At 44.4% G+C, this 14,612-nt stretch overlaps 1 protein-coding gene across 1 annotated transcript; it reads left to right on the top strand.

Annotated features, from left to right (window-relative positions):
- Nucleotides 1-451: 451 nt before the first annotated feature.
- Nucleotides 452-13,376, top strand: fads6 (fatty acid desaturase 6). Its single transcript, XM_080834719.1, has 6 exons — nucleotides 452-1,366; nucleotides 4,971-5,137; nucleotides 6,530-6,710; nucleotides 7,465-7,652; nucleotides 10,800-10,979; nucleotides 11,948-13,376. Exons 1-6 carry the CDS (start codon nucleotides 1,066-1,068, stop codon nucleotides 12,095-12,097), a joined length of 1,167 nt encoding a protein of 388 aa, XP_080690845.1. The 5' UTR covers nucleotides 452-1,065; the 3' UTR covers nucleotides 12,098-13,376.
- The last annotated feature ends 1,236 nt before the right edge of the window (nucleotides 13,377-14,612 follow it).

The raw sequence follows: 14,612 nt of genomic DNA, 5'->3' as shown, positions 1-14,612 counted from the left end.
AAGGATCAAAGACCACTGTATACACTCTGAACACAGTAGAATTTGCCAATTTATTCTACTCAGTCCGCCTGCCTGTCTCTCTCTCTCTCTCTCTCTCTCTCTCTCTCTCTCTCTCTCTCTCGCTCGCTCTCTCTCTCTCTCTTTATCTCTCCCTCTGAGTCTTTCCCCCTGTCTACTATACCCTTTCATACACATTCATAAAGAATAAAGTCCAGTGTGTGTGGACACCTCCGTGACCAGAGCTAATCCCTCTTCTTTCCACACCCCTTTCCCAGGACCTCAGTGAGGGAGGACAGAAAGAAGAGAAAAAGTGAGAGCAGAGAGGAGGGAAGATAAAGGGGAGGAGCGACTGAGTTAGGGAGGGAGTGAGGGAGGGGAGAGGGAGAGGAGGGGCAGGGCATTAAGTATGTATGTGGAGTAAGCGCTACAGACAGAGCGAGGGGGACCAAGCACAGGAGAAAGAGGGAGAAAGAGAAGAGTGACTCTCCAGCTGCAGCAGCTGCACCGTGGTGGAATTGGCATCCTGCTTTGTTTGTGTGTGTGTGTGTGCGAGTGTGTGTCTGCATGTGTTTGTTCTTGTGTGTGTGTGGACGTGGGTGTTGTCAGCGTGAGTGTCTGTCCGTCGGTGTGCGTCTGTGTGTGTCGCGGGCTACTTGAGACGCCCCCAGGCTGGCGCTGGCTGTCTGCATAGCAGTCACCTCTTCCAAGCCCATCACCGTGGGAACGACGAGAGGGGGAAGACCAACAAACTGGAGGGCGGGAGAGAAAGAGCGAGCCGAGCGAGTGAGCGAGCAAGTCAACGTTGAGGAGAAAGAGAGATTAGGAAGAGAGAACAGAGAGGAGGAGGAGGAGGACAACGAGTTTATCTCTGGACTGATTCTGACGTTTGCCAGCCTCATTCTTCCTTCTTGCTCTACTCAGTTCTTCTTCTGTGTGTGTGAAGTACAATGACCCAACACTGCTGCTGCTTCTACTCCTGCCCTTGAGTCCGTCCGCACGCATCCTCTCCTCACCATCTCTTCGTCTTCTTCCACATCCTCTTCCTTGTCCTCTCCGGCTCCGGACATGCAGACCGTTCCAGATGAGTGGCGGGACACCCCGTCTGAGCGATCAGACGACAAGGGCACACTGCCCTGGGAGGGACAGATGCTCTTTCAGAGGAATGGCACCGGACCTCCACAGGGGGTGTCGAAGGACAAAGCGCACCCAGGGAAGGGTCACGAGAAGGGGGTTGAGGCGGAGAGGGAGTCCCTGATGATGGAGCTGACCAAGCTAGTGCAGAAGACGGTCAAGGAGAGCAGCTGGTGGGAGAGAAGGGGCATCGACTGTGCCATCCTGGCCGCAGCGTTCTTGTCCCTGCCCGTAGGTAAGACCCCCTCACCCCTCCATGACTGATTGATTGATTGATTGATCGATTGATTGATTGATTGATGGTTTAATTGACAGGCCTGTTCTCTGACAGAAGTCTCAGCTGTGTATTGGATGCTAAAGACAGCAGGTCTCAAAGACAACACAGTCCTCTCTCTGACACCAATTTCTACAGACAATGATGCTTCAGCTATGTAACTTCCTAGGTGTTCTTGTGGCCTTCATATCACACATGTGGGCTTCGAATTGTCATGCAAGTGGTTCTAAAAGAAAACACATAGACATGAAGAGAATAGACTTACATCATGAACTGTAAAACAAGGAGCATACCAGCCATCATTTTAATATTGCTGTGGTCATTTGCTTAGACACAAACATTTCTTTTTAGAAATGTAACTTGTGAGTCCCATGTGTTTATAACCTGCACATGTTCATTGCTGCTCTCTGAACCACAGGACATACAAAGTCCACTGTGCTGTGTGAAGAGAGAGCAAGGGGTTTATTTTAGTGCTCACCCTATGTTTCACCCATGTATCGTCTGTCAAATCCTATTTGGGGTGCATGCCTATTGTGTTTTGTATTGTGAAAAGCTACGGGAAGAGGATAAATAGACTACAGTAATGAAAGTAACAATGTCCTGCATGCCTCCAGGTGTCTAATGACATCGAGTAGAACACCGGCACTTTACAACCTGCTGCGAGTGCTACCCGGCAATCAGTTTCCCGGTTATTGAGGCTTTGCGCAATGGAGGTCACTTGGCTGTTACACAAAAGGGCCGTGGGTTTCCTGAGGTCATGCATTGAATTTTTTCCCCGGGTAAGCGAGTTGCTGAGCTTGACTCGTTTTGACAGCTCATTACATTCTCGCTAAATCTCACGAGGAGTGCAGTAAGAGCCTTTCGAGAATGTACTTTGTTTCAAACTTTCAGTGGTTTTTTGGTTGTCCGTGACCCCCACCACCCCACCTTACCCCCCTCCCCTCCTCGTCCTTGTGTCACACGCCAGAGCAGCACAATGTACCTTCACAATCTTCTCCTCAGTTGTAAACCCTCCACTCTTCAGTTAAGTGGACATTTGTTGGGTAATTCTTGTGGTGGTGGGGGAGGAGGAGAGAATATCTAGCCCTGCTACACTGCATCATCTTTCAGTGTCGGCTTATGACAGATGCCTCAGTTGTGTGATATTGCACCTGACCCCATGCCTAAGCACCTGCTAATGAAGATCCTTGAGATGGCCACAGGGATTTTACAGGAGGGAAGAAGTATAGTCAAGTTATCACTCTTTACACTTGGGACATTCACTTTTCCACCATCTCAGTTACACTATGTGAACTAAACTGTGGATACTTTTGCATTGCTTTGATACAACATGCATTCCATCACTGCTTCTTCCGAAATTCATGAATACCTCTCTGAGTAAATGTCCACCACCCTGTTTTAAAAGAAAAAAAAAAGTACATCACTGTAGATATGCTGCATTTTTGACAGACAAAGGAAACTATATACTTTAAATAAAACAGGTTTTCAGCCTGGCGTCCGTCTATACAAAAAAGTGGTCATATTTGCATTGAAATCTGCAGAGTTTCCCACTATTGGTGCTGTGTATGTAAGAAATGGGCTATCAATAAGAGAAACGGACCCAACAATGCAACTACAGTACATGTACTAGGATGATTTTGCTATAGCATGAGTCAACTGTTTTGGTGGTTATAGTGCATTTTGCACACTATTTCTCTCTGTTCATATGACCTGAAGAATACTATTCCTCGCTGTAAATTTTTTTCTTTTTCTCAGCTGTCATGCAGAGGTGGTATCAGTATTCTGGACCTACAGTTGTCCTGACAACCAACCTAGTTTGAAGTCTCCTCTCAGTGTATGTGTGTGTGTGTGTGTGTGTGTGTGTGTGTGTGTGTGTGTGTGTGTGTGTGTGTGTGTGTGTGTGCCTGTCATCTCCTCCGCACCCGTTAGATCCAGTTTCCCTCTCTCCACCTGAGCCCCTTGAGTCACCTTTCAGCGCTGAAACCAGACCTTGGTGAAGTAACTCTTTACAGCCTCTGAGTGGCTGAGACCAGAGCATCTGCCTTCTCCCGGGCCACCCCAGAACCCTGGGCCCAGCCACTATGGCCACAGCCACTGTGACTCCACACTATGGAACTCATTTACATTTATATTTGGATGCACTAAATCACACTGAATCAAATCAGTTGGCTATTAGAACCCCCGTCCATCCTTACTGAGTGAAAGGTGTTTACATCTGACAAGGTCACAGGGGTCAAACCCAAACAGGCAGAGCAGTTGAGAAAATGTAATGTTGAGCTAATGCTGTGTTTAAAATACCTCTGGATGGTAGCATCTAATCAATGAGCTCATGTTGACACTGAAATGTGCGATCATAGATACACAGACCTGTGTGGGGCAGGACTGAGAGAGGCGAAGCTTGTGTTCATTGTTCAGGCTCCATGTTGTTGCTTTCAAAGTGCAGAGCACTTGGAGACAGTTCACGGAGAAGAGCTATAATTGATATTATGGCTCTTAAACTGAAGTCCAACTGAAGTCGTCATGTTTTTCATACTGTTCAGCTGTTTCTGTAAGACTCAGGGAAAACATGTTATAACTTGCATCTTCAGCTAAAGGGTATTCTGATCAATACTGGTGAGCCACATAGGCACTGGACCATGTTATGATCAATATCTAGCATTAACATAGACACTGGACTGCAGACACCGTACCATGAAAACAAAAACACGTGCTGTATATTGCAGCGTATTGCAGAGCACTTTGTATACACTTTGTTATATTGCAGAGCGTATTGCACTGCCTTTCCACAACTGTGTGTCAGGCAACCACTGGACTGGACTCTCTGAGAAACAGCAAAACCAAGGCCATAAATACACTTCATCACGGGGAAGGTTTGGCACTGTAAATGAGCAGCTCTTTACACCACATATTCGGCTCAAATCCTTATTAAAAGTCCAAGTGCACAGTACAGAGTGTGCCTCTGGCAGCCCTATGCTTTAGTCTGTTGGGTCAAATGGCCTGGTTGGAATGGTACCCACGATAAACAAAATCCATAAGAGGGAATCATGGCAGTGCCTCTCTCTGCACAGTGTGTTATTTTAGGAATTACTTTGCACCCTGCGCAGGCTTAAAGAGAGAAGTTAATATTTATGAGAACGATGAGAGAGTGTAGTGGACAGCAGGTCCTCCTAGGTAACGTGTCATAATATGTGCAGAGACAGCTTATCCTCTTTCTCTCTCTCTCTCTTCCTTTCACTTGCTTTCTTTCCCCTTTCTCTCCTTCCTTACTTCTTCTTCTTGTACAGATCTTCTTTCATTTGTCCTCCATGACAAAACAAAAAGACAAGACAAAAAAAACAGATATTGCAGCAGGGAGGTATAACATTTCCACCTATTTGGCCCTTTGTGAAACACATTTGTCAGCAGTATGAAAATTCTTACACATCATGCGCTTCCCTCCCTTCCTCTCTCTCTCTTTCTCCCCCTCTCTGTGTCTCTCCCTACCTCCCTTTCCCTCCCACCCCCTCTCTCTCCCTACCCCCCCCTTTCTCTCCCTCCCTCCCTCTCTCTCTCTCTCCTTCTCCAGCCTTCTTCCTCCTCAGCTCGTCTCAGGTGGTGCCATTCGCTCTGGGGATGCTGGTCATGGGGGTCGCCCACGGTGTCATCACCATCAAAGGGACCCACTTGGCCAGCCACGGGTCACTAAGCGAGTCCCAGGCCTGGGGAGAGTTCTGGGCCGTGTTCTTCATAGAGGTGAGTGATGGGCACTTGGTACTGGGTATTTTGGTTGTGGGTATGGTAGAAGAACCTAGATCGTGCCCAACAAAATGCCTATTCAGTTTCTCAGCACGTGCAGCTATCAAAATATGTTGGACAGAAAATTGACCATTTTAAAAAGTAATGGAGATGATTTAGTTCAATTCAGTTTCCCCAAATGTAAATAATGTGACAGATATTTGCCTCCTACACCAAGAGAGGCTTAAACACCAGAATGGATATTTGCCTCCATCATCCAGACAGATCCTTCTTTGTGTTTCCCTTCTTTGGCCGGTGACCCTGAGGAGCTCTGGCCAAGAGTGTGTTTCAAGTTGAAACAATTCCAGTATGTTCTGCACAAACAGTCTGCAGCAATTATCCAAGTTCAGTTTGGGTTCAGATGCATTCAAGTGCTTCTCTCACAAAGAGATGAACATCTTTTTTGTATGTATTTCTGTAACTTTCAGTTACTCCATGAACTTTTAAATACGCTTGTAGTTCTGTGATTAACACATTCATAATTGTCCTCTTATCCATTTTAAACGCATCTTATTACTTCTTTCCACATTACAAATAACTTCGTCAGAGTTATGGTCTCACAATCCTCCATTAGCTGCAGTATTTCGAAAGTATTTCGATCAATCAGGGACATAACTACTGTTTAGAGAACTTACAAGCAACAAGCTTATTACTTTGATTTTCACCACCCATGTATTCAGCTCAATATGTTAACCTTGGACTGAAGAAACTAGACTGGAGAGTTCATTCACTCCTACCCTATTAACATGACCTTTATACTCCCTAGAATTAATTTGACCATGACATGACATGACATGACATGACATGACATGACTAATTTGGCCATGACACAGCACAATAAACACGTCCCCTCAAGAGACACACTTAAAGGCACTCACAGTTTGTTATCACGATTTCTAAAGCTGCGATAGTTTCCTACTCTTTTTCATCTGTGTGTACGGATAACCTTTGTACACAGAGACACCCTGTAGATACAGTATATATACATCAGTTTACAGCCCGTCGTTATGCAAACATTCTAGCTCAGTGTTTGCTTCTCTTATCGTAACCCCGTGAAATGAACAATTTGTGTCGCCTAGGTCAGTCCAAAGTTCTTACCTATGAATGACCGATAAACAACATGAATGATAGATAACATCATAAATCAATACATTAAATACATCAATACATTAAAAATTGGAATTTATGTAGGAATATTGGAATGTTATTGGAATAATATTGGAATGTTATTGGAATGTTATTGGAATAATATTGGAATAATATTGGAATAATATTGGAATAATATTGGAATGATTTGACCTTGTCCTGACATACAGTATGTCTTCTGTCCCCACTGTGTGTTGTTCCCAGGTGTGCGGCTCGTTCACGGCCAGAACAGGTGTCCAGGCTCACATAAAGATGCACCATGCCCACACCAATGTCATCGGCCTGGGAGACTCCAGCACCTGGAAGGTCCCCTCGCTGCCGCGGAGCATCTACCTGTTCATCGCCCCACTGGCTGTGCCCATTATCACACCCCTGGCGGCCTTAGGTGAGATAGAGACAGAGTTCGAGACAGAGGACATGCGAGACAGAAGAACCAATACAACAAACAAACAAACAAACATACAAACAAACAAACTAAATCTTACCATCTGAAATACGGCTTTTCAGAAACTAATCCTAAATATAAATAACTACAATCTCACACCTGTACCATCAGCTGTAAACCAAACCATATTTGAAATAGTTTTTGTGGAAGCATTGCATTTAATATGGAGTCAGTCCCTGTCATAAACTAGGGAATTATTTTTAATTATATAATTCTTATTATACATCTATGCATGTGTATATATACTGTATATATTCAGAGCACTTTACTGAGAGTTAATGGTGGCCTGACCTGGGGCCTACTACATGTAAGAGAGAACCACATAGGCTGGAGAGGACACAGACAACAAGGCAATAATGGAAACGGATAGGAAATTATTTGCCTTCCACGCAAAAAAGAGCTGAATAGTTCTTAATCTAGAATCATTTTAAAAAACATGCATCATTGTATTTCAACCTGTCATCTCATAAATAAGTTAAATAACATACTGTATATAAGCCCAAAAATAAATGTAGCCAGTAGTCAGTAGACTCGATGCCTTGATGATGATGATGATGATGACGATGATGACTATGATGGCGATGACAATTATGTGTGTGTGTGTGTGTTCATGTATCAGTATGCATGTATTCATGATAAAGACAGGTAGTGTGTATGTGTATATTGACACGGCCGTGTCTGCTGTGTGTGACAGGGCAGCTGAGGGCCCACCCTCTGTCCCAGGCTCTGAGGACCGTGCTCATGGTGTCTCTGGGTGTGTACTCTCAGTATTGGCTGCTGGTGCACCTCTCTGGGTTCCAGTCCCCTGCCATCACTCTGCTCTGTATGCTGGTGTGCAGGGCCATGTTCTCCCTGCCCTACATCCACGTCAACATCTTTCAGGTGAGCCATTTATACATGCATGCATGCACACACACACGCGCGCGCGTGCGCACGCATGCACACACACACGCGCACGCACACATGCACGCACACACACACGCACATGCTTGCACACACACACACACACGCACACACACACACACAGACACACACATGCACACACACTCACATACACACACATGCACACACACTCACACTCACACTCACACACTTACTTGCACTCACACTCACACTCACACTCACACACATGCACATGCACATGCACACAATCATACACACACATGCAAGCACACACACACACACACAGTGGCGGTTCTACATGGAAATACGCCCCGGGCGAGACCCCCTCCCGAGCTGAACCTAAAACTGAACGTGTACGGTTTTGTTGCAAAGCACAGTCTTATCGCGAAATTATATCTCGTGTTTGTTGAGATAAAACCGATTTATTGTTGTATAATCATAAGCAGCAGAATAGCTAACAAATGTAAGAGTTATAGCCTACCACCAATTAACATTAGCCCTTCATCACTTCATGGATAGGCTACCGTAATCAAACAGAGAGAGCATCATGGCATACCTTTATGTTTTGCTCGTTTCTCCTCTTCTTCTTTTCTTTTTTTTCCGAAATTGGGCACCTGACGGATTTTTGCCTTTTCCTATCTATCTCTGTGATTATTTTGCACTCGACAATCAACACATTCTCCATCCCCCAAAACTTTCACTCGTACAGAAGTTAAGACTAAACCAATTCACCTTGCCCTTGGTGACACATAATCGTTCAGTATTACCTATTTGTATAAGCCATTTCACACAATTCAGAAAAACAAAAAACGTGCAGGAATTATAGGTCTGTAATTATAATATTATGAATGTGCGTTTTTTGCAAGAAAGTCGAGGTGTGAGTGACTTGCGCCCACTAATTGTATTAGAGTATTGCTCTATAGCCTACAGTGGATCCCCCCGTCCCCCCACTTGTCTGTTCCAGTTGGGAGTCCCAGAGGTTAACTTTTCCCCCGCGCTCCCTCCCCTTCCACGTTTTCACACATATGGCACCTTCTTAGCAAGCAGGGGCGCAAGCAGGAGCGCCTGCAGCCGCAGGGGGTGCCAATTCGCCAATTCCCCACACAGTGATATGATAGATAATAGAAAACCGCTTCGAGGCGCAGATTATTATTGATTTATTTACTTGGTCGTGCCGCCCCTCACGTGACCTGAAAAAGTACCGCCCCGGTCCACCGCCCGGGTGGCCCGTGTCTAAAACCGCCACTGCACACACACACATACACATGCACATGCACACAATCATACACACACATGCAAGCACACACACACACACACACATACACACACACACACACAAGCGCACACACTTGTGCACGTGCACACACACACAGCAAAAAGTACAGTTATTGCAACAGAGAGGTATAACATTTCCACCTATTTGGCCCTTTGTGAAACACATTTGTCACCAGGATGAAAATACTTATACATCATGCGCTTCCCTCTCTCTCTTTCTCTTTCTCATCCACTTCTTTGTCCTTCAGTTGCGTAGCCTACTTATAGAAGTACATACATTTCTTCTTGATAACCCTCTCAGTTGCTCAAATCCAAACAATATCTCACTCCTCCTACTGTACAGTCTTTCATGTGCACAATGTATTCATTCATGCATGCATTCAATCCCTTCACTCCTACTCAGTCTCTCACTCGCTCACACACCCATCAGCTTGCCCTTTCTCACACTCACCCTTAGCCTCCCTCAAGTCTCTCAGTGTATCGTAGCTGGATGTGTGTAAGAATGTGCTGACGTGTGTGCTGCTGTCATTGTGGTCCAAGAAAAGCCCCTCTCATGCTGTTCAGCGTTCCCAGTCGTCCTTTTCCTCCCCTTAATTCATCGCTGTTGTTTCATCCTTCTAGTTCAGTAAAGTCTGCAAGCCGGTCCTACACAAAAGACCAACCCATGCATGACTTTCCCAGATAGGGAGGCTTGAGACGGGGATCTGAGGTATTGTTCTGATCCTGTTAAGTATGTCTGCTCGCCTTGTTTGAAGTCGGATCAGAAGGTGCTTTCTTGGGTCGCTGGTGTAGTTGAGGTCAGGAAGCGGCCAGTGCCTGCAGGGAAGGAAGGAAGACAAGCTACATACTGGGATCTGTTACTGTGGTGGGTGTAGCGTGTTTAGCCTGGGTGTGTTTGTGAGGTGTTTTCTTGATGCGAAATTGATGTTTGTTTGTGTGTGTGTGTGTGTGTGTGTGTGTGTGTGTGTTTGTGTGTGTTGTTCCCTTTAGTCCCTCTCTCAAAGCCTCCCATCCACACCCCTGCGGTGATATCCACTTACAGTGGCAACATCCATACTGCTCGCTCATGTAGTGTTTTGACCTGGCCGTCCACTGCTCTGTCTTTCTCTCTTTCTGTCTCTGTATCTCTCTCTCTCTCTCTCTCTCTCTCTCTCTCTCTCTCTCTCTCTCTCTCTCTCTCTCTCTCTCTCTCTCTCTCTGTGTATCTCTCTCTCTCTCTCTCTCTCTCGCTCTCTCTCTCTCAGTGCATCTCAATATCTCTCTCATAGGCCATCTCATAGCAGGACTCTGTTTCAAACACACCCTGTATTGTTCGGTTCTTGTTTTCTGTACTTTTGAGAATTTATCTGGAACCATCACACCTTCTCCAGACACACAGGTTCTTTCGTACTGACAGAGATATGCTCATGAAGACCCACACTCAAATAGACACACACACACACACACACATAATCACATACATACAGACTTGAAGATGCATTCACATACAACTTTACATGATACACACCAACTGGCATGCAGTTTAATGATTATATTAGCAATGAAATTTAAAACAAATTAAAAACAAATGTACCCCTATGAGGCATAGCAAATGAGTGGAAGGATGACCACACAAATACAGATTCAACCAATGCCTCACAACGTGCACAGCATTCCCAGTCTTACTCATTAAGTCAAATCCCCACCACCAACTCACTCTTTCTTACACTCACGCATTCCCTTGTGGTTCTCAGGCTACCGAAGCTGGGCTTTTGAAGTGTCCTAATATTTGAGTATTCTAAAGTATCTCACATTGATCAGTATGCTCGTCATCACGTCACTATTTCAGTACTCCAACTGCTGCTTCCACAGCACATCGGCCTGCCCATGTTCTCCTCGACCCGGCGGCCTAAGCGTATCTACCAGATGACGCATGGCGTCCTGAACCTCCCACGGAACCCGCTGCTGGACTGGATCTTCGGCCACTCGCTCATCAACTGCCATGTGGAGCACCACCTCTTTCCCTTCCTCTCTGACAACATGTGCCTGAAGGTCAGTCACTCACTCCACACTAGTGTGTGTGTGTGTGTGTGTGTGTGTGTGTGTGTGTGTGTGTGTGTGTGTGTGTGTGTGTGTGTGTGTGTGTGTGTGTGTGTGAGTGTGTGTGTGTGCGTGTTTGTGCGTGCGTGCGTGCGTGCGTGCGTGCGTGCGTGCGTGCGTGCGTGCGTGCGTGCGTGCGTGCGTGCGTGCGTGCGTGCGTCTGTGTTTGGGGTCTATGCTCGATTTGGGTTTGGGATTAACCTTGACTCAGTATGTCTGCCATCCGTGTTGGATTAAAATTGTATTCATAGGATTAGCGGCAGGGTCAGGATTGAGGTGAAAGTTAGACATTTGGATAGTAGTGTGGTGGTTGTCATATTAACTAAAAAGACAAAACTTTCACACTGGTAAGTGTAACAAAATAAGGGTGGATGAATTCTAAAGAAGGTGACAGTAAGGCTCAAATTCACCTGGAATAAACTGAACTGAAGTAGGCTATATGACAACAATAAACTGGAAATGGAAAATATTGTTCCACAGTGGTGTTATGGACCCACAGTAAATACGAATGGGCCCCCCTGGCTATATATATTAGGTCAGAGGTACAAACATTGGCACGAGTAGATTTAAAAAGGGATAAGTTCTCGGTTGCCAAGAGTAGCAAATCTCCTCTAAATGTAATCTGCCAAAGACCTAGATGCAAGTTCACGGCTATAAGTCAGAGTAATGTTTTCCTGGAGTGCTCCTGAAAAGGCCACACAATGAACAAGTAAACGTCTTTCCCCCTTTGTGCCGAGAGTCTTTTAAGAAACTAAAAATAAACTTCAAGGTTATGGAAGCCACCCGCTGTAGTTGAAGGAACACCCCCCACTCAACCGTGCTCTTTATCAGTGCATCACACACATTTTTCTGAACACTTACTCCCTCTAACCGCCCCCCACCCACCCATTTCTGTTTCCTCTCCTCTTTCTCCTCCAAAGGTGAAGCCCATTGTCTCCAAGTACTTAAAAGACAAGGAGCTGCCGTACCAGGAGGACAGCTACCTCTCCCGCCTACGCCTGTTCTTCCACCACTACCAGGAGTTCATGGTGTACGCCCCTCCCATCACCGAGCTCGTAGGGGTGCAGTGATGGAAGGGAGACCTGAGAGAGGAAGAGGAGGAGGAGACGAGAAGAAGAAGAAAAGAAATAAAGACACAAAGGACATCTAGAGAGAGACTGCTTTTCTGCTAATGCACAATAACATGCGAAGAGTGAGAAAGCCAGAAAGGGTAAAAGAAAGAGAGGGAGAGAGAGAGAGAGAGTGAAAATGTCTCCCTCCCATTAATGGACCAGCTACAGCGCTACAGCGTTCTCCCAGTCTCATTTCATTAACAAACATTATTAATTATGTTAATTTGATATATATTTATTTTACACATCATTAGCTGAGCAACAGGCTGTGCACCTGTATACTAAGCACAAGTCATACAAACATTCAGGAGGAGCTTCATATGTCACTTAACCATAAATGATGACTATGCAAGAAATCATGCAGAGAAATCCAAGGCAATCAGAGTCTATGTAGACAGCAATAAGTCTGTAATAGGTTTAATGATCACAGCAGTTGATTTAGCTTCTCACTGATTTGTGCAAATACATAGTTGCTATATTTACCCTCTGTAGGTAAATTTCAGATAGTATAATGTGATGTATTTGTTACACAATCTGTAAATCTAAACAAATCTCAAAAACCACTGTAGCCTACCCCATCTGTGTGAAAGACATGCTCACATTTTATTGGAAATCTGAAGTCCTTTTTTACATCCATAGTTTATGATTCATGACCGACAATTGAGGTTCGTTATAGAATTTATATATCAAGTTGACAATACACAGACATTACATAGACATATATTTATATATATATTTACATCACTGAACAATATAGGCATAGGCTACTTGTAGCAGCGTTGCACCAAAATGTCAAAGGTTTCCATGGTGAGAAGTCAAACGGATGTTCATAAAATGAGAGTTTGAGAGACTATTTCAGGGCATTTCAAATCAAACAGGGTAAATCAGTAGCCTGTGGAAATTAGGTTTTGTGTTTTGGAGATTCTTGTTTTGTCTTTGCGATTGGTGCTTCAGCTTGGCAGTGGCAGAGGTTATTGTCTCACCAACTGCCTTTAAATGTGACCGTTTAAATGAAATATGACAGTAGACTCTACAGCTGACTTGATGCTTTTCTATCGTGAATGTCACTTCTGTCGAATGTCTTTAATAATATAAAGCTGCATAACTGTTTGCACTGTGATTATATACACACTGTGTTAGTAATTAAAAATTATCCTGGACAACAGTGGCGTTCGAAATCCCAGTACTTTTCCCCCTGCCACATTGAGACACGCCCTCTTGCACCTGATTAAGAAATCAACCTGAGTCTTCTACCAGTGTCCTCAGTATGGTGGTAGATGGCTCTCTGTTTGCAGTGGCTGCATCCTCACCCAGCAGAGTGGATTGTTGCGTTTGAGACATTACACCAGCAATATCACTCTAGAGAAAATAAAGATTCGAAGTGAACTGGAAGCTGGATTACCGTGTTTTAATAGACACAATCATTCTGGCAGCACTATTCCTAACCAGCCAATCCTCAATACTTTACAAGTGGTCCTTCTTATTTTTGCATGATCGACTGCCTGGAACGGAATATATGGAGCGGCGTTAGTTAATTAGCATACTGAAAAAAGGGTAGGCTAAGTGTATTCCGGTACAGTTACAAAAAGTGAAAGACGTAATTAGATCACAGATACTTTTAGCTAAATTAAAAAAAGGGTTATTATCAGGATTACAGATAGATTTTAAAATGCAGAACATTATACTATCATCCACATGCGCACTTTACAACACGTCGCGAAAAGACAACAGAGAAAACTACAAGTCCAGTTGATGACCTCGAGTTCAAAAACTGTTCCCTGGCTTGAAATATCGACACTATTTTGTCTTCGAAGATGAAAGTGGGAAAAACATAACAATGCAGTGCACCTTATGCTATGGCTCCTCGCGGTGAAAATACTGTCGTTGTACAAGGACTCTTCGTCAAATTTCATGAGGCATTTACAGGCAAGACCAACACTTCTAACGTAGGCTATACACAGACATCCAGGCTAAGGTGAAAGTGACTGGAAATGATCGAAATATGTTCGTGGCAGTTTAATTGAAGTTTCAATGTGGTCTTTGACAGTTCAGAAAGTGGTTATTTGATTCATTAAAATTACTGTGGATGTTCTAAATCTGTGCTGATTTAGTTTTTTACTATTTGTAAACTGTGGTGTTGTGCACTCTCAATGTAGGTCTGTAGGCTTAATTTGCATAATGACAAGCAGGTTTTTTTTTTTTTGTTTAAAACACTGAGCAAAGGGCAGGTGTAGGCCTACTTCTTAAAACTTGGTTTTCCTCATTTTCTTTTCTAAGGTTACTTTGTGCTGATGACTTACAGAATACGCTTAAGGGAAAGCCATCTTATGATGATGCGAGTTATTGAGTTCATGTGACCATTGAGTTGCACAGTTTATGACTCTAGCAGTAGGCTACATGCCATGCCAAGGTTGGACCAATGTTTTTGGCATTGAGGAAATCCAAAAGAAACGGAATGGTAATCAGTAAGTGT

Source organism: Sprattus sprattus, assembly GCF_963457725.1.
Source record: "Sprattus sprattus genome assembly, chromosome: 3".
NCBI lineage: Eukaryota > Metazoa > Chordata > Actinopteri > Clupeiformes > Clupeidae > Sprattus > Sprattus sprattus.
Note: the sequence above shows the minus strand (reverse complement) of the source record. Positions and strands in the feature narration are given on the sequence as shown.

What these genes read in the sequence shown, in the direction of transcription:
- fads6 (XM_080834719.1), top strand. Translation starts at nt 1,066, where the DNA reads ATGCAGACCGTTCCAGATGAGTGGCGGGACACCCCGTCTGAGCGATCA. An exon ending in GTTCTTGTCCCTGCCCGTAG is followed by an intron (nt 1,367 to 4,970) that starts GTAAGACCCCCT and finishes CTCCTTCTCCAG; the next exon opens with CCTTCTTCCTCCTCAGCTCG. An exon ending in GGGCCGTGTTCTTCATAGAG is followed by an intron (nt 5,138 to 6,529) that starts GTGAGTGATGGG and finishes TGTTGTTCCCAG; the next exon opens with GTGTGCGGCTCGTTCACGGC.